Source organism: Bufo gargarizans, chromosome 8 (assembly GCF_014858855.1).
Source record: "Bufo gargarizans isolate SCDJY-AF-19 chromosome 8, ASM1485885v1, whole genome shotgun sequence".
Classification (NCBI taxonomy): domain Eukaryota; kingdom Metazoa; phylum Chordata; class Amphibia; order Anura; family Bufonidae; genus Bufo; species Bufo gargarizans.
In genome coordinates this window covers 21,087,939-21,106,563 of record NC_058087.1, presented here as the reverse complement: position 1 = coordinate 21,106,563, position 18,625 = coordinate 21,087,939, and the positions used below count along the sequence as shown (strand labels likewise).

General features: G+C 44.2%; 1 protein-coding gene across 1 annotated transcript in view; it reads right to left on the bottom strand.

Moving 5' to 3' along the window:
• The window catches only part of CCDC148 (coiled-coil domain containing 148), a 213,122-nt gene that overhangs the window by 31,964 nt on the left and 162,533 nt on the right, over window positions 1-18,625 (bottom strand). Inside the window, exon 11 of the mRNA XM_044305121.1 lies at window positions 1,706-1,846. Within this exon, the coding sequence (XP_044161056.1) occupies window positions 1,706-1,846 (141 nt within the window). The remainder of the gene's footprint in view (window positions 1-1,705; window positions 1,847-18,625) is intronic.

Genomic DNA, 18,625 nt, shown 5'->3' with positions numbered 1-18,625 from the left:
AACAGATGAGTGTCTCGGGTAGTGGCCTATATCGCTGTAAGTGGCAGCAGAGACTGATGAATCTGGGGAGTATGGTGGATGATCTGGGGTGTATGGTGGATGATTAGGGGTGTATGGTGGATGATTAGGGGTGTATGGTGAATGATATGGGGTGGATGATCTGGAGTGTATGGTGGATGATCAGGGGTGTATGGTGGATGATCTGGGGTGTATGGTGGATGATCTGGGGTGTATGGTGAATTATCTGGGGTATATGATGGATTATCAGGGGTGTATGGTGGATGATCTGGGGTGTATGGTGGATGATCTGGGGTGTATGGTGAATTATCTGGGGTATATGATGTATTATCAGGGGTGTATGGTGAATGATCTGGGGTGTATGGTGGATGATCTGGGGTATATGATGGATGATCTGGGGTGTATGGTGAATGATCTGGGGTGTATAGTGGATGATCTGGGGTGTATGGTGGATGATCTGGGGTGTATGGTGGATGATCAGGGGTGTATGGTGAATGATCAGGGGTGTATAGTGGATGATCTGGGGTGTATAGTGGATGATCTGGGGCAGGGCTGGCCAACCTGCGGCTCTCCAGCTGTTGCAAAACTACAACTCCCAGCTTGCCTAGTCTGCCTACAGCTATCAGCCTACAGCAGGGAATGGTGGGAGTTGTAGTTTTACAACAACTGGAGAGCCGCAGGTTGGCCATCCCTGATCTGGGGTGTATGGTGGATGATTAGGGGTGTATGGTGAATGATATGGGGTGGATGGTGGATTATCTGAAGTGTATAGTGGATGATCTGGAGTGTATAGTGGATGATCTAGAGTGTAAGGTGAATAATCTGGGGTGTATAGTGAATGATCTGGGATGTATGGTGGATGATCTGGGGTGTATGGTGGATGATCTGGGGTGTATGGTGGATGATCTGGGGTGTATGGTGGATGATCTGGGGTGTATGGTAAATTATCTGGGGTGTATGGTAAATTATCTGGGGTGTATGGTGGATGATCTTGGGTGTATAATCTGGGGTGTATGGTGGATGATCTGGGGTGTATGGTGGATGATCTTGGGTGTATAATCTGGGGTGTATGGTGGATGATCTGTAGTGTATGGTGGATGATCTGGGGTGTATGGTGGATGATCTTGGGTGTATAATCTGGGGTGTATGGTGGATGATCTGTAGTGTATGGTGGATGATCTGGGGTGTATGGTGGATGATCTGGGGTGTATGGTGGATGCATTAGTTTGATCCCTTTTCACAGCAGGACAGCAGAGGCTTGCATATTTCCAGATATTTGTAGAGCTACAGTTCCCATCATTTGTGCTGGTATAAAATATAGATATTGAGCCGATATCCCACTGTGAGTAAAGTTTGCAATGGAAGGAGTTGCGACAGGATTGTACTGCAGTGCAGGGTACTTGACTGCAGCACTTGGAGAGTTCCCACAGTCTGTTACAGAAAAACCCACATTTATGGAATAATTCAGGACACATTCCACTCCTAGCACAATGCAGTGCGGATAAGATTTAGTTCCTTTGAGGCATTAATGGCTTTAGCGAGGTCTTAAACAATCTTTGTCTGAATGCTGTGTATACACACTTATCCAGTGCGCTGCCAGAAGTAACAAACAGTTTTAATTAGGATGCATCAAGATATTTTCTGTAATCTCTTAAGTAACGTATGCAGATGATTAGAGCGTTCATACTTCCTCTTTTTCGTTTGCTCGCTGCAGCTTTTCTTTCTCTCTTCTTTGCTTTTCTTGATGTTCCTCCTCCTGTTGTCTCCGAGCAGCGATAGCAGATTCTAATCTAGCAGCTTCTTCTTGGTGTATTCTCCATTGCATGACCTAGAATTGGATGTTGGAAAATTTCAAAGACGTTTAATACACAAACAAAACCATAGGGCTCATTCAGACAGCCATATGCTGTCCGCAAAAATGTAGATCATTTTTTTTGCGGATTAGATGCAGACCCATTCACTTTTCTTCTGTTCCACGGTTCCGCAAAACAAATAGAACATGTCCTATACTTGTCAGTAAAAATCAGGACATAGACCGATTGAAGTCTATGGGTCTGCAAAAATGAGGAAGGCAATTTTTTTGCACACATGCTGAACTGTCCGCCAAAAAAACGGTTACGCATTTTTGCGGACAGCATACAGCCGTCTGAATGGGCAGCACATGCAGCATTCCTGAATGACAAAAAAACTATTTGTTATACTACAGCACAGAACCGGGTATAAAAGTGCATCTTTTACATCTCAACAGATCTTTTCCATCTTAGTTTCAATGCGCTGGGCAAAGAACTTCACTGTGTTCTTCCATATTTGCCTCTTCAGTACATGGGGTATATCCAAGTTGCTATTCACACCTATATTTTCCCCCTTTTCGTCAGGGGTTTCGGTTTTTTGTGAGCAAGAATAGTTTATTATGCAACACTATTAGAATATCGGACACCCAAAAGACCTCGAGGTAAGTCAATGAGGCCCATCAGGATCCGTTCATAAACAGCTCAGTCATGGCTGTCATGCCACCTTATGAATGGAAGCCATGTTGCTAGTGAGAACAGAGCCTAAGGGCGGTATTCAGTAAACGTTCTTATAGAAACCATTTGCTATTCATTCTTTACACAAGTTATGTGCCGTTTGATATAGTCACATTTCTTGGCTTTGATTAGTCAACTCAACCAAATTACCCAACTACTGTTATTCCCAATAATAATTGTTGAGATTTATACATGTGGATGAGGTTGGCCATGACAGAGTCCACTGGATTCAACAGGTTAAAAGTCCAAAACCTTTAGTTTCATCCAAAACAATAACAGTAGCCCAACATTATGCCTGCCCGTCTGGGCGCTAACTAGTTGCCTCACCTATGTCTTCAACACACATAGATTAGGCTTTCATAACAAGCATGTTTCCAGGCTCTAACAGTGAATGAGCATTTTGGCCCTTTATTTATCGCCACAGTAATGAGCCCAGCAGCGACACCTGGATTTGCCTCAGGCTAGGGGAAAGTGGTGTACTGGAGTGGGGAGAGGATGGCAAGTCCCACTACTAACACCTACCTGCCATCCCATACATATCTAGCTCATAAAACTATTTAAAGAAAAGTGTCTCAGCAAACTACATTGAAGCAACCCATCTTTCCTGGATTCTTTTACCTTACTCATCTAATCATTATGATGATACACACCCACCCCAGTACCTTTCCAGACACAATGTTTTATAATATAAACTATATTTGCCAACTCTTGAGAAGGGACATCAAGAAGATTCCAAAGATGGCAACCAAAAGTGCATATTGTGCCCTGCAATATATTTTCCTTATGCCTGCCCATTCATATACGACATGCCACAAACTATGACACTTGAATGACAAATAGTACATAAGACCTCTTTTACCACAGCCCAAAATGATACATACCATACATCAGACCTTCTAAATAAAATATAAACCCCCAAACCAGGCCCCCATTTGTACAGACCCCAAGCCACACTCACATTTATACTAGCCCAATCCCTTGCAAAGATCCCCCTGTAAACATACCCCAGACCAGACCCCCTTGTACATAGACCTCAGACCAGATTCCCCCACTGTTTACAGACCCCAGACCTGATGCTCCCAAATTATAGACCCAACACAATAAACAAGTATTTCTCTCTCCTCATTCTAGCGATTGATGGGGGTCTCAGCACCCAGTTTATAGACCCTAAACCCCCTATGTTTACAAACCCCAGACCAAACTCCCCTGTTTACAGACATAAAAATAAACTAACCTGTTTAAGGACTCCAGAATGAACACACTTCCTCTTTACAGACACTAGACCAGACTCCAAACTAATCATTTACAGACCTCAGACCAAACAGATTTGCAGTTACTCACCTCTCCCCCTTCCTGTGCTTCCCTCCGCTCCAGGGTGCTGGGGCAGACAACATACCGATGCAGATCAGCATCAGGACATGGTCTGCAGAGGTGTCGAGGAGCAGAGTTAACAGAAGGAATGGGTATTGGTTAGCATGTGGGGCACCCAGGAGATTAGCCAGCTCTTCCAGGAAACATTCATTTTCTCTAGGAGTCTCACAGATGTTCCAAGAGGATTGGCCAGAAAGATTCAATGGGTCACTGAGTCATAGACATATCAAAGGTTTTGATTGGTTGGGCTCTGAGTGCTGAGACCCCCATCGCCCTCTCTCTCTTCACTGCAAGTGATGGAATTGAGATGGACTCATAGACTTTCTATTAAGTCCATCTCTCTTCATCTCCTACAGCGAGTAGAGAGAACGCTCTATGTGAGTGCTTCTCTCTCCTCATTCTAGCGATTGATTGAGGTCTCGGCACTCAGAGCCCCACCGATCAAAACGTTTGATATGTCTTTATAACATGTCATAAGTTTTATGAAAACTCAGTGACCCATCAGCTAGATTGTGAGTCCTACACCATGTGCAAGACCGTGGATCTTTCACCAACCAAGTCATATGCCTCAATGGCTCTAATTAACTCCAACGTAGGTAGACAGTGCATCCACTCATCAATTATAGTGCACAACACAGCTTCCGATCTTTTTTTCACACCTCTGCTTAAACATGTCTACTCTTCTATTATCCTGCTGCCAGAATATGTTGTGGTACATGCCCCTCTTGTATCTCTCACCGTTATTGGATCAGCTGGCAAAGCTCTTCTGGCAAGATGAATGGATTAAGATGTTCAACGAGTAATTTCAGCCTTGTCTGCTACACAACCCCGTAAATGACACCTGTAATTTGCACTCAATAGTACAGCTGGTATTTAAGTCATCTTCTCAGTGTTATGTATGCGACAACTGGGATTGCGCTTCAGGAGAAAAAAAAAAACGTGGGAGGCAGACAATGCTTTAATTACTAAATTATTTCAAGGTCTCAAATAGCGGCACATTTCTGAGATGCCTTCAACGTTTTGTCAGCCTCCATTTATTTAATGTCTAACGAAGGTTGTGTGATCTTGACAGTGAAAATAAATTCCATATTGATTGATTCCCATATGAGAAGCAGCAGATTTTTCTCCGCTTGGCATAAATGATGAAACTGACATGAGAGGATTTCGGTAGCTTGGGGTGTTACTGCACAGATGTTGCCGAGATAAATTGCACAGAGAAAAAAAATGTTGGTGTCTGCCCAATATTTCAAATAACGAGAAAATGACAAACTAACGAACGTTGGGAACGCGGGTGGAGGCATAGTGTGTGAGCAAATGAATCGATAACAAAGTTACATCCAAGAGCAGATTAATGAGGCAAATTGTATCTTGTAAATATCTTTTACAGAGCTGTGATAGACTGTCATGGGTCAGTTTAACAGAGTTCAAATTGCAAAGGATCAACCAAGGAACACCACAAAAGATTAATTCTCCAGACATGAAATCATTTATAATCTCTACTTAGAGATGCAGCGCTCGTATTTTCCCATTAAATTCACATACAGAATGGTAAAGTGAGGTTAACAGTGATGGATGAGAAAACCAAACCACATGCTTATACTTAGAAAAGTTCTTAAAGGCGATGTCTGGTTTGGACAACTATCTTAGATGATGGGTCCCCTTGGCAGCAGCTCATTGCAGTGGGTCTCACTGCTGGCATCCCTTGCTTGTGCCCTCTGCAGCACAAATGAAGCATTAGAGAATACTAAAAAAGTATATGTGGGATACTACCTGGCAGGGCCGGCTCCAGGTTCATGTGGGCCCTTGGGCGATAAATCCCAGTGGGCCCCCATGAGGCATTATTTTACATTGACATGTCCCCCTGTGGCTCCTACACGGTATAATGACCCCCAGTGGCCCCTATACAGTATAATGACTACTAGTGGCCCTTCACACAGTATAATGAACCCCCAATCCCCCCCCCCCCCCTGTATTATGACCACCTGTGGCCCTGCATTCAGAATAATAACCCCCAGTCGCACCCATTCAGAATAATGACCCCCAGTAGCCCCCACTGGGGGAATACTGTATGGAGGGGGCTCTGGGGGTCATTATACTAAATGGGGGACACTGGGGGGGTCATTATACTATGTAAAGGGCCCTCACAGTATAATGACCCCACAGTGACCCTCCATTCAGAATAATGACCCCCAATCGCCCCCACACTGGGGGTTATACTGTATGGAGGGGGCACGAGGGGTTATTATATTTAATGGGGGCTCTGGTGGTCATTATGCTAAGTGGAGGGTCAATGGGGATCATTATACTAAATGGGGGGCACTGGAAGTCATTATACTGTGTAAGGGGCCCTCACAGTGTGGTGAATGACCCCCCAGTGGCCCCCTCACATACCTATCATTGCTGGAGAGCAGGGGAGCCGGCGGTCCTGTCATTCACTAACCGCAGCTCCCTGCGCTCCTTCTCTCCTCCGGCCCACTGCAGCAGTGAGCCAGGCCTGGAGGAGAGAAGGAGATGTGCAGTGATGTAGCTAGAACTGACAGGGCCCCACAGCAAATTTTAGTACGCCCCTCCCCCCCCCATCACGTTTTTCCTATCGGTTTGATGTATACAAATGTGCAGCACTCCACGTTTTTGTATCCTGCAGAGTCAAGTAAAAAATGCATACGTTAACGTATATGTTTTTTTACAATGGAACTGTATGGTGAACGGACGCCACTGTACGGCATCAGTCTGAGGCATCTGGTAACGCATATATTTTTGGTATACATTAAATGGATGGCACAAATGGGATGTGAACCCAGCCCCAGTGTCAGAATAAGCACCAGTACACAGCGGAGCAGCGTGGCGGAGAGGGGAGGCCGCCATGTACTGACAGAGCGCTGCCTGGTCCTGGTGGTCAGGGGTGAGGACTGTGTTTCCCAAGGATCATTTTCTACTGGGAAATACAGGGCCCAGTATAATACACTAGAATCTATATACTATAAAGATATTAGCCCTACCCCCGAATAATAATACAATTAGGGGGTCATTTATTATATAGAAATACGTCTATGTTAGGCTACTTTCACACTAGCGTTCGGGGCTCCGCTTGTGAGTTCCGTTTGAAGGCTCTCACAAGCGGCCCCGAACGCATCCGTACTGCCCCAATGCATTCTGAGTGGACGCGGATCCGCTCAGAATGCATCAGTCTGGCAGCGTTTGTCCTCAGCTCCTCTCAGCAAGCGGACACCCGAACGCTGCTTGAAGCGTTCGGGTGTCCGCCTGGCCGTGCGGAGGCAAACGGATCCGTCCAGACTTACAATGTAAGTCAATGGGGACGGATCCGTTTGAAGTTGACACAATTTGGCTCAATTTTCAAATGGATCCGTCCCCCATTGACTTTCAATGTAAAGTCTTAACGGATCCGTTTGCATCATCATGCAAACGTATCCGTTCTGAACGGATGTAAGCGTTTGCATTATAGGTGCGGATCCGTCTGTGCAGATACCAGACGGATCCGCACCTAAACGCAGGTGTGAAAGTAGCCTTAGGCGTATTTCTGACACAGATTGTGGCACAAAGGTCCTTAGCACCACAATCTGTATCTTTTCCCGCTCATGCCAGGTCTAAAAAAGGATGGCGTGGGCAGGGAAGGGGATACAGTTATGGCCATGCATTTATTGGATACCACCGCCATATAGTGATAACACCGCCATACAATGATAAAACCACCATACAGTGACCGGATAAAAGGGTATAAGAGGGCACAGTACAGGGAATGACTACGGGCACTGCACAGGGTGTGGTAAGAGGGCAGAATGCAGGGTATAAGTGGGCACAGTACGGGGTGGGGGGCACAGTCACATGACCCTGTGACGTTAGAAGGTCCTTATGGTGAATGCGGTTCATACGCCACCATAATGAGAGGCAGAGGAGTGAGACAGGGGCCCTGGATGGACAGTAGGTTGAAGGGGCTCTGAGGGGGATTCATACAAGAAGTAGGGGCAGGAGGTCTGTGCAGGGCAGCAACAGGAGATAGGAGGGTGAAACAGGAGCTCTGGATGCATGAGGGAGGAAAGGAGACAGCAGGGGCCCCATGAGGATAAGATAGGACAGGATATGGGGGGGGGCAGATGTGGGGGGGGGGGGCAGGTATCATGGAGGCAAACTGCTTAATGAAACAGTAATACAACTAAATAGAATGAAGCAGAAGCCGATCGGAGAGTCCCCCCCCTTCTGTCCCACAGACAAGAAACAGTCACAGTGCAGACTCACTCACAGCTCCAGCCCTCTGGTCTCTCTCCTCAGGCAGCATGTGTCCTGTGTAGAGGGGGCGTGTTCTGAGTCTCTGCAGCTCAGAGGGCCCCACCAAAGGGGTACTGCGTAACTGAAATGACAGCAGTGAGAGCTCCCATCTGTATTGATGGAAGTGCTCATAGCAGCTCAGTGGGCCCCCCCAGGAGCATTGGGCCCCGGCACTTGCCCGGGGATGCCGGGTTATGACGCCGGCCCTGCTACCTGGGCAGATCAATACAAACAGGCTCTAACCTGGATAGTAAGAGAAGTGGAAGGCCGTTATGGACAACTGCGTAAAGGACACTCCAGAGTCTTCGAGACATCCTCAGATAACATATTAGTACCAGTGGTGTTGAGCACTGGGCATCCAGGGCGCATACCTCCGATCTTTGGCCAGTGTCCTAGATCCCCAAGCAGCCACCACATTCAACTGTATTTGTGTTCTCAGGAGAATAATATAGTTGAATACAATTGTGGAGGAGGGGGCTGGTTGGTCCTTGTCCTGTTATTTACTGTAGTAGGCCACCTTACGTCGGCAGCCTAGTCTACGAGATGCCAGGGCTGTGGGGTCTATTAGTGCTGGCGAAAGTGGGGAATTTGTACATGATAAACGTCTTAAAGACGGTTTGGAGATGCATTAGTGCTGGCAAAAGTGGGAAATCTACACACGATAAAAGCAATCTAAAAAAAAGACTATTACTCTAGTTTGCAATGGTCATACCTGCTGCGCCTTTCTAAGTGATTCCAATCTTACTTGCACTTTCACTCCCTGGTGCCGGTTTTCCATTGTTCATTATCACTTTTACATCCCCACCACCACTTTTTTTATTTTTCATCGAGACAGTTCTATGGGAGTTTGTTTTTTGCAGGACGAGTGCTATGTTAATGGAATCATTTAATGTACCATATAATGTGCTGAGAAACTAAAAAAATTGTGGGAAAAAAACCCAATGCTCCCATTGTTATGGTGTTTATAATGTACAGTAAAACTGACATTCACTTCATTCTGTGGGTCTGTACAATTATGAAGCCAAATGTATACAGTTTTTGTTACGATTGATTACTTTTACCAAATTTACAAAAATAAAAATGATTTTCTGGCTATATTTAGACCCATAACTTTTTTATTTCTTCCACAAAGCTGTGTGAGGGTTTAGTTCTTTGCATGGTGAGTTGTAGTTTTTACTGGTACATACAACTCTTTAATCGCTTTTTATTTAATATTTTTGGGCTGCAAGGTGACAAAAAAAAGTAATTCTGGCACTGGGTATTTTTAGTTCTTTATGCCGTTCACTATGTGGGATAAATAGTGTGATATTTTAACAGTTTGGACTTTTATAGACCCTAGACATTTACTAAGATGGCATTTTACGCAGGTCTTAGTTTCCCCCTCCCTTGTGCCTAGTCATAAAATAGGTGCATCTATGGAAGTCCTTGCACCTGGTGGGAAGACGACGCAAGCCCCTGGTTTGTGCAGTTTTTAACAAACATTTACGCCTGTTTCCAGCCCCAGCCCTGCTCTACCCAGCTTCCAAACACGATGTGAAAACAGCAGTGCGACTAAATATTGTCGTACCGCTGGTTAAAAAAGTGACTATTTTTTCCACTAAGTCCCTTAAAAACTAATCCCCTGTATTCTTACATGATGAATGGGAATTTTTTATTTTTTTTTACTATTATTTGATTTTTTAACTTCCCACTAGGGATTTCACCATACAATAGCTTGTGTAATACACTGCAATACTTCTGTATTGCAGTGTATTCTTACTGTCGGGTATTGTGCCTATAGCAGGACCTAATAGGCTTCCATACATACCAGGCATGGAGGCCACTGCTGGTCCCTGGGCTGCCAGGGACAGCTCCCTGTGTCCTACTGCATGGGCTCCGTGTGCTGCCCTACAGTCTCTGTCATGTGCCTCACGTATGGAGATACTTTTCTCTAGATGCAATGGAGAGTTCCACGCAGAATGCCATGAATTTTTTTCTGATAGATTTGTACTAAATCTGACAGAAAAAAAGCCTCTGAATCAGTTTAGGGACCCTATGATTGGCATGTATAAAATGGAGATGTAACAAGATGGTGTGCACAAGCCCCAATGCAGAGGTGCTGTTTGGGTGGATTTTCTTACCATTTATATTCAAAGCTTTTTCAATATTTGGAGCTTTCATCTTTGACGACATAACTTGTGCTTGAAGTTGTACTTTATACACAACTTCTTTCTTGGTTCAAACTTTTTTTTTTTTTTTTTTTATGAGGTGCAATTATCCACTCTTTTCTTAGATGAGAATTTTAAATAGCTGGGAGCAATTAATCATGGGCTTTTTTTTGTAATTTTATTAGATTTTTCAGTCACATAGCTTATTTTATACAGCAATTACGAAATTATAATCATAAAAAATGAATGATTAATTCTTTGCGAAGGTTAATAAATCTAAGCAAATAACAAGAGAGTATATGAAGCATGCTATCCAGATGCTCTGGATTATGGTGATAACTCACACAATAGACACAGAGGTATTCACTAAACCGTGTTGTTCGTTTTTGTAAATCCCTTAAAAGGGTTCTCAGGACTTTTTTTTTGATAACCTATCCTTAGAATAGGTCATCAATACCAGATCGTTGCAGTGCAACACACTATAACCAGGTACAGCTCTGTCCATTGAGCAGTGCCATGCCTGGTTATGGCAGCTCGGTCCCATACAAGTGAATGAGGAGAGACATGCCGTAACCAGGCATGGCCGCAACAAAATGTATGGAGCCATGTCTGCATGCTCTGGCGAGACGTACCAGGGGTCAGACCCCCACCGATCTGAGGGACAGTAAAATTCGGGAATACCCCTTTAAGTATCCAATATTCCCCGCTGCTTCCATTTATATTATCCAAAGTGAATGATGCAAAGAAACATTTATAGGGATCATACATTATTGGACATAGAGCAGGTGGAACTGTATCAAGATTTTGCACAAAAGATCAGAGAGTTTCAGGTCTTTCCTTTATATGACAAAAGCCGGTTATATTCCGACACCTAGAAGAGAAAATAAAGTCCATTCTCGCCTCGTCAAAAATGCCAGTGACTTCAAAGTCTTTCACTTTTATCTTGCTTATACAGTACATTTATTCTTTCCCGAGAAACAAGCCCCTTGTAGAAGGTATTATCTATGTCCCACTAAAAACAGTGCCACTACTTTTGTGACACAATACAGTGAGCAATTCAGTGAAGTCTGTAAAATCATTAAAAAACATCTACCTCTTCTTAGTTATGACAATCAGTGGTCAGATATTGTGGAGGGTGGCATCAGATATGCAGCACGAAAAGGCTCCCACCCTTGGCAAATTACAAGTATGTTTTGGGACTCTGTTACCCCCAAACCCACATGGATGAGCAGTAAAGGGAGCTTTAAGTGTGGTCATGGCAGATGCATTTGCTGTGACCACATGTTAGTTATTAACCAGTTCAAATCTACTGCTAATGACAAAGAGTTTATGATTAAATCTTACCTCAACTGCAACACCAAGAATGCTATTTATCTGATTACATGCATGGATTGCCGTTTGCAATACGCGGGATGCACATCCAATCAGATAAAGACCAGAATACGTAAACACATATCTGATGTGCCCCACCATGAGAGCCACAATGTGTCTGCTGCGGTCAGTCTACATTTTGTGGTTTGTCATGGTGGGGACAACCCAGGTTGAACGCGCAGGGCATTGAGAGAGTAGGGGTCCCAGCCGGAGGAGGAGGTCACAGAAGAAAATTGTTCAATAGGGAGGCATACTGGATGTTTCAGTTAGCCACACCTCATCCGCAGGGATTAAATAAAAGACACAATCTTTTTTTTGCAGTATTAGGTTATGTGTCATATATTTTCTAGGGTATTATTTATGTGCCAACCTCTAGCAACTATTTGTTTAAGACCTCTTTCACACTTGCGTTGTCCGGATCCGGCGTGTACTCCACTTGCCGAAATTACACGCCGGATCCGGAAAAACGCAAGTGAACTGAAAGCATTTGAAGACGGATCCGTCTTCAAAATGCTTTCAGTGTTACTATGGCAGCCAGGACGCTATTAAAGTCCTGGTTGCCATAGTAGGAGCGGGGAGTGGGGGAGCGGTATACTTACAGTCCGTGCGGCTCCCGGGGCGCTCCAGAGTGACGTCAGAGCGCCCCATGCGCATGGATGACGTGCCATGTGATCACGTCATCCATGCGCTTGGGGCGCCCTGACATCACTCTGGAGCGCCCCGGGAGCCGCACGGACGGTAAGTATACTGCTCCCCCGCTCCCCACTACACTTTACCATGGCTGCCAGGACTTTAGCGTCCCGGCAGCCATGGTAACCATTCAGAAAAAGCGCCGAAACGACGTTTAGCTTAAGGCTGGATCAATGCTTTTCAATGGGCATTCATTCCGGATCCGGCCTTGCGGCAAGTCTTCACGATTTTTGACCGGAGCAAAAAGCGCAGCATGCTGCGGTATTTTCTCCGGCCAAAAAACGTTCCGGTCCGGAACTGAAGACATCTTGATGTATCCTGAACGGATTTCTCTCCATTCAGAATGCATTAGGATAAAACTGATCAGGATTCTTCCGGCATAGAGCCCCGACGACGGAACTCTATGCCGGAAGACAAGAACGCAGGTGTGAAAGAGCCCTTAGTAATACTAATTCAGTGTATTTTATTTATTGTTCACATTTTGATTTTGGTATATTTTTAAATATCACATGTTGTCCTGATTGCACTGTGGTTGCCCGAGTCACGTGATTTCCTGATTGCATGGTCAGGTGTAGGCGGGGCATATATAGTGCAATCTTTTGAGCTTTTTTAATGTCATGATGAAGTCATCTTTTTTTATACTGAGAGTGGTCTGAAACGCGTCACAAGATTATCCGTGTGTTGGAAGTTTTTAAACCGCTGGAATAAAGTTATCTAATCTTGAAGCTGGACAGGCAGAGTTTTTTTGGAGTTTCTACTAATAGCGCAATCCAGGTGCTATGTCCGTGCTCGTTACAAGGAGACACAGGTGAGAGCTGCCTTTCTCTTTTAATTTATTGGTATTGTATGATTTTCCTCATAATGTCACAAAGAATTTATTATAAGGATGATATAACATTATAGGTGTCATCATCCCCCAAAGCCACTTACTAGTGTATTGTGATTGTCCATATTGCCTCCTTTGCTGGCTTGGTTTATTTTTCCATCACATTATACACTTCTCGTTTCCAAGGGTTACAGCCACCGTGTAATCCAGCAGCGGTGGTCGTGCTTGCACACTATAGGAAAAATGCCAGCCTCTCTGGTGGCTGGGACTGTGGGAGATCACGTAAGCTGGTACTTTTTTTTGAGTCAAGCACTTTTTTCTATAGTGTACAAGCACAGCCACCGCTGCTGGACTGCAGGGTGGTCGTAACCATGAAAAATTTCTCTGCATAATAAATGCTATTTGCTGAAGTGGCAAAACCCCTTTAAGTCAGCATCTCCACATGTATAGCAGCCATTCCATTTCAGTGTTTTTGAGTTCCATCACAGGTACACCTCATTCTAGATATTAAGGTGCAAATTAGGTGATAACCCACACCAATTCTTATTTAATGAGCATTAGTATAAGAACCACTCCTGCAGTCATCATTTATTCTTTGGTTATAGAACCAGCCGGATGGCAAAAACAGTGCCCGAAAAGTAAGTGTAATCCAAAAATAATTACTGTACAGACCATGCCAAAAGGATTGAACAGAAAAGTTCTGAGTGAGGAGAAGAAGGGTTCAATTTTAGCTTTACTGGCAGAGGGATACAGTGAGAGTCAGGTTGCGTCCATCCTTAAAAGTTCAAAGACAGCAGTTCATAAGAACAAGGTCAAGCAGCAAACAATGGGGACAACAAAGCTAGAGTGTCAGAGGGCAGAAACAACTGTCTACTGACCGTGATGACCACCACCTCTTTCCAATCTTACTTAACAACTGTAGAATCACATCAAGTGGTCTACAAAAAGAATGACAACAGGGAGCTGGGGTGACATGAACGGCAAGGACGGTGAAGTTGTGCAATGATAGAAAAAAGGCCTTAATCAAAAAAGAAGTTTGCAAAAGACCATAAGGACAGGACCATAGAGGACTAGAGAAAGGTCATCTTCTCTGATGAGTTCTATTTTTAGCTTTGCCCAACACCAGGTCATGTAATGGTTAGACGGAAATCTGGAGCGACCTACAAGCCAAAGTGTGTTGCACTCACTGTGAAATTTGGTGCAGGATCGGGAGGAGGGGGGGGGGGGGGGTGATGATGGGGGGGATTTTGCAAGGATGGAATTGGGCAGAGTTGTCTTTGTGAAGGACACATGAATCAAGCCATCTACAAAGTTCTCCTGGACGAAAACTTGCTTCCTTCTGCTCTAACAAGGTTTCCCAAATCTGAAGATTGTTTTTTTTCAGCAGGACAATGCCCCATGTCTCACAGCCAGATCAATCAAGGTGTGGATGAAGGACCACCATATCAAGACCCTGTCATGGCCAGCTCAATCTCCAGACTTAAACCCCATTGAAAACCTCTGGAATGTGATCAAAAAGAAAAATGATGGTCAGAAGCCATCAAACAAAGCTGACCTGCTTGAATTTCCGCACCAGGAGAGGCATAAAGTTATCCAATGTGAAAGACTGATGGAAAGCTTGCCAAGACGTATGAAAGCTGGGATTAAAAAATCAGGGTTATTCCACAAAATAATGAATTCTGGACTCTATCTAAATTGAAACATTAGAACTGTGCTGTTTGAAAATTAATATGGACTTGTTTTGTAAGCATTTTTTGTATAATTGTCATTTGCTAAAAAAAAAGCTGCTCTAAAATACAATATTTTTTTCTGTAATTAGTGAGAAATGCTGTCAGTAGTTTATAGAATTAAACAAAACTGCTCACTTTAATCAAAACACATACCTAGAAATTAGAGAAACTGATAATTTTGCAGTGTTCTCTTAATTGTATCCATAGCTGTATGTTCGCTTAATACCGGTCCGGTATTTGACCTCACCTGGCTGTAAATCAGCCCAGCAGCACATGCTGGGAGGAAAATACCTGTTTTCCCAGACGAAACCTCTCACTGTGTCACTATATATTGTAATACCTTGGGCTCCTATGACCAGTTTTGAAGAAAGACAGGGACACAACAAAGTCTCTTCAACACGGTTTATTGCTTATTCCAGCCAACACACAGTTCAGTTACATCCGGATCGCAGCCGGGTCAGGTAATCAGCCCACAGGCCAGTGTTTGCGTCACAAGTGCCTTTCAGTGTGTGATCTGGAGCCTCTCACTCAGACATACCCGGCTTCCTGCTGCTCACTTTTAAAACACAATTGTGAACATGAGCCACGTAAAAACCCCGGAGTGGATCGCGGGGAGTAAGCACCCACCCAGCTCTTTGCCTACTCCCAGTAAAAGACAGGCCCGGATTAGCTGATGCAAGCTATACTAGGTAACAACAGTGTCCAATATCTATCTTAGTGGACACTCTAGCTAGTGGCTTCCACTCCACCAAGGCTGGGTACCTTGGTGGCAAGTTTTAGGTGCATCCCTTCTAATATGTTTCCTGCAGCATTCTGGGAGACACATACCTTCCTTCGTATATGAGACCTGTCACTGCCTCACTATATATATATATATATATATATATATATATATACACACACAGATACATATACACACACATATATATATATATATATATATATACACACACACACATATATATATATATATATACATATACACACACACACACACACTTCTATCCCCCATAAGTGGGGGGAAGAAAATTGCAGTGTGTCTTATGGAGCGAGGGCCTACTGAGGGCTTCCATTATGGATGTGCTCATTAGTTCTCAGTAGAACTAGTGAGCAGGGAATGTATTGCTCCTGATGCTGGCTGTACATACCGCACCCTGGTAGTCTCTGTGTGCCGCACTGCACTGTCCTGACTGCAGTACTGCCCTAAGAAGAAGAGGTAAGCTCATTTATTTCTTTAATGTCTGATCTGAGGTCTTGTCACAACCAGACAGCTGAGAAGCTCTGACAGAAGCCTTTCAGAACCTCCTCCTTGAGTTTTCTTTGTTGTGGTGTTCAGTTCCTCATCTCGTTAGCCTCTCTCAGCTGTCATGTAGTTGGACTGATTGCATCCCTTTAAATTCCTCCCCATAATGCATTACTGGGCGGCTTATACAACTTCCTGGAGTGTGTGTGCATGCTGATCTTATTTCCCAGTCTTCTACAAGTTAAGTGCTGTTCATTTATTTGTTATTTTTCTGTTTGCTGGATCCCAGGTGACCCTGACTCCCTCCGTGTCTGGTGTAGGGAGCCGGTGGTCGTGTCCCCTCACTATTGTAAGGTGTTCAGGTGTTATATAGTCGAGGTACGTGGATATGCGATCATCCACCTTTGGGATTTTCGCATAGGCTGAGCAGTCAGGGAGAGTGCCAGGTCTTATGCAGGGGTCTCCCTTTTGTTCCTTAGCTTTGGATCCAGTGAGTCATATATTCATGTTGCATTGTCTTGTTTCCTGTACACCTTCCGTGACAGGTCTAATGAGGAATGGGGGTCTGATGAGGAATGGGTGTCTGATTTAGGGTCTGATTAGGATTGGGGGTCTGATCTGAGGTCTGATGAGGATTGTGTGAGACTGATCTAAGGTCTGATTAGGATTGAGGGTCTGATGAAGATTGGGGGTCTGAAGAAAAATATTTTTTTCTACTAAATCCGAGGTGTGTCTTATGGAGCAAAAGATACAGTATATACACAAGTAACACAACATTATAAAACATCTTCACTGCACATATGCAGAGGATACTGCTACATTCATCGCGCATGCACAAGATTTCAGGGTCAGGCATCTGAGCAGTAAGGATGCCTGGCCTTATCAATCTCATTGGGAGAGGGAGTGGAACTAAGAAAGGCGTAGAGTGGCTAGGCTGGCCTGTGCACTACACAGATGGCCTATAGACTTGGTTTTAGAAACCCCTAAAGCAGGGGTGCACAATATGTTTGGTCAGAGGGCAGCATTGTCATTAGGGATGAGCGAATCGACTTCGGATGAAACATCTGAAGTAGTTTCTCATAAAACTTAGTTTCAATACTGTACGGAGAGAGCGCTCTGTACAGTATTAGAATGTATTGGTTCCGAAGAGCCGAAGTTATTACTTCGCAAAGTTAATAAATCGATTTCTGAAGTTATTATGCGAAGTCTCGCGAGACTTCGTGAAGTAATAACTTCAGCTCATCGGAGCCAATACATTGTCATACTGAACCACCCCCAAGGGTGCAATAAAACGTATAGCAGTATTATCATCTGAGACATTTAAGGTAAATCAAAAATGTACAGATGTAGCAGGGATTCCTGGCCCGTTAACACACAAGCGTATCACGCTGGCTTAGTTTAACAATGTGCAAAGCTTCTAAAGCTTAAAGTTGGTATTGAGTTACACTGATGTTGGTGCTTGCTAGATCTGTATGCCATAAATACACTGCCTGTCCAAAAAAAAAGTCGCCACCTGGATTTAACTAAGCAAATAGTTATGAGCCTCCTATTGGATAATTACTGCATGGGCGATTATCTTTCAGCTGGCAACAAGTTATTTAACCCCAACTGGTGCAATGAGTTGCTTCTCATTTCTTAAACAACCATGTCGAAAGACACATCTCGTGGTCGTGGAAAAAAGTCTGTTTGAGAAGGGTCAAATCATTGGCATGCATCAAGCAGAGAAAACATCTAAGGAGATTGCAGAAACTACTAAAATTGGGTTAAGAACTGTCCAACGCATTATTAAAAACTGGAAGTATAGTGGGGACCCATCGTATTCGAGGAAGAAATGTGGTGGGAAAAAAGTCCTGAATGATCGTGATCGGCGATCATTTAAACGTTTGGTGAAATCAAATCGAAGAAAAACAGCAGTAGAACTCAGGGCTATGTTTAATAGTGAAAATAAGAGCATTTCCAGACGCACAATGCGAAGGGAACTCAAGGGATTGGGACTGAACAGCTGTGTATCCGTAAGAAAACCACTAATCAGCGAGACAAAACAGAAAAAAAGGCTTCAATTTGCTAGGAAGCATAAAGATTGGACTCTGGAGCAATGGAAGAAGGTGATGTGGTCTGATGAGTCCATTTACCCTGTTCCAGAGTGATGGGCGCATCAGGGTAAGAAGAGAGGCAGATGAAGTGATGCACCCATCATGCCTAGTGCCTCCTGTACAAGCCTGTGGGGGCAGTGCTATGATCTGGGGTTGCTGCAGTTGGTCAGGTCTAGGTTCAGCAACAGTATGTGCTCCAAGAATGAGGTCAGCTGACTACCTGAACATACAGAATGACCAGGTTATTCCATCAATGGATGTTTTCTTCCCTGATGGCACGGGCATATTGCAAGATGACAATGCCAGGATTCATCGGGCTCAAATTGT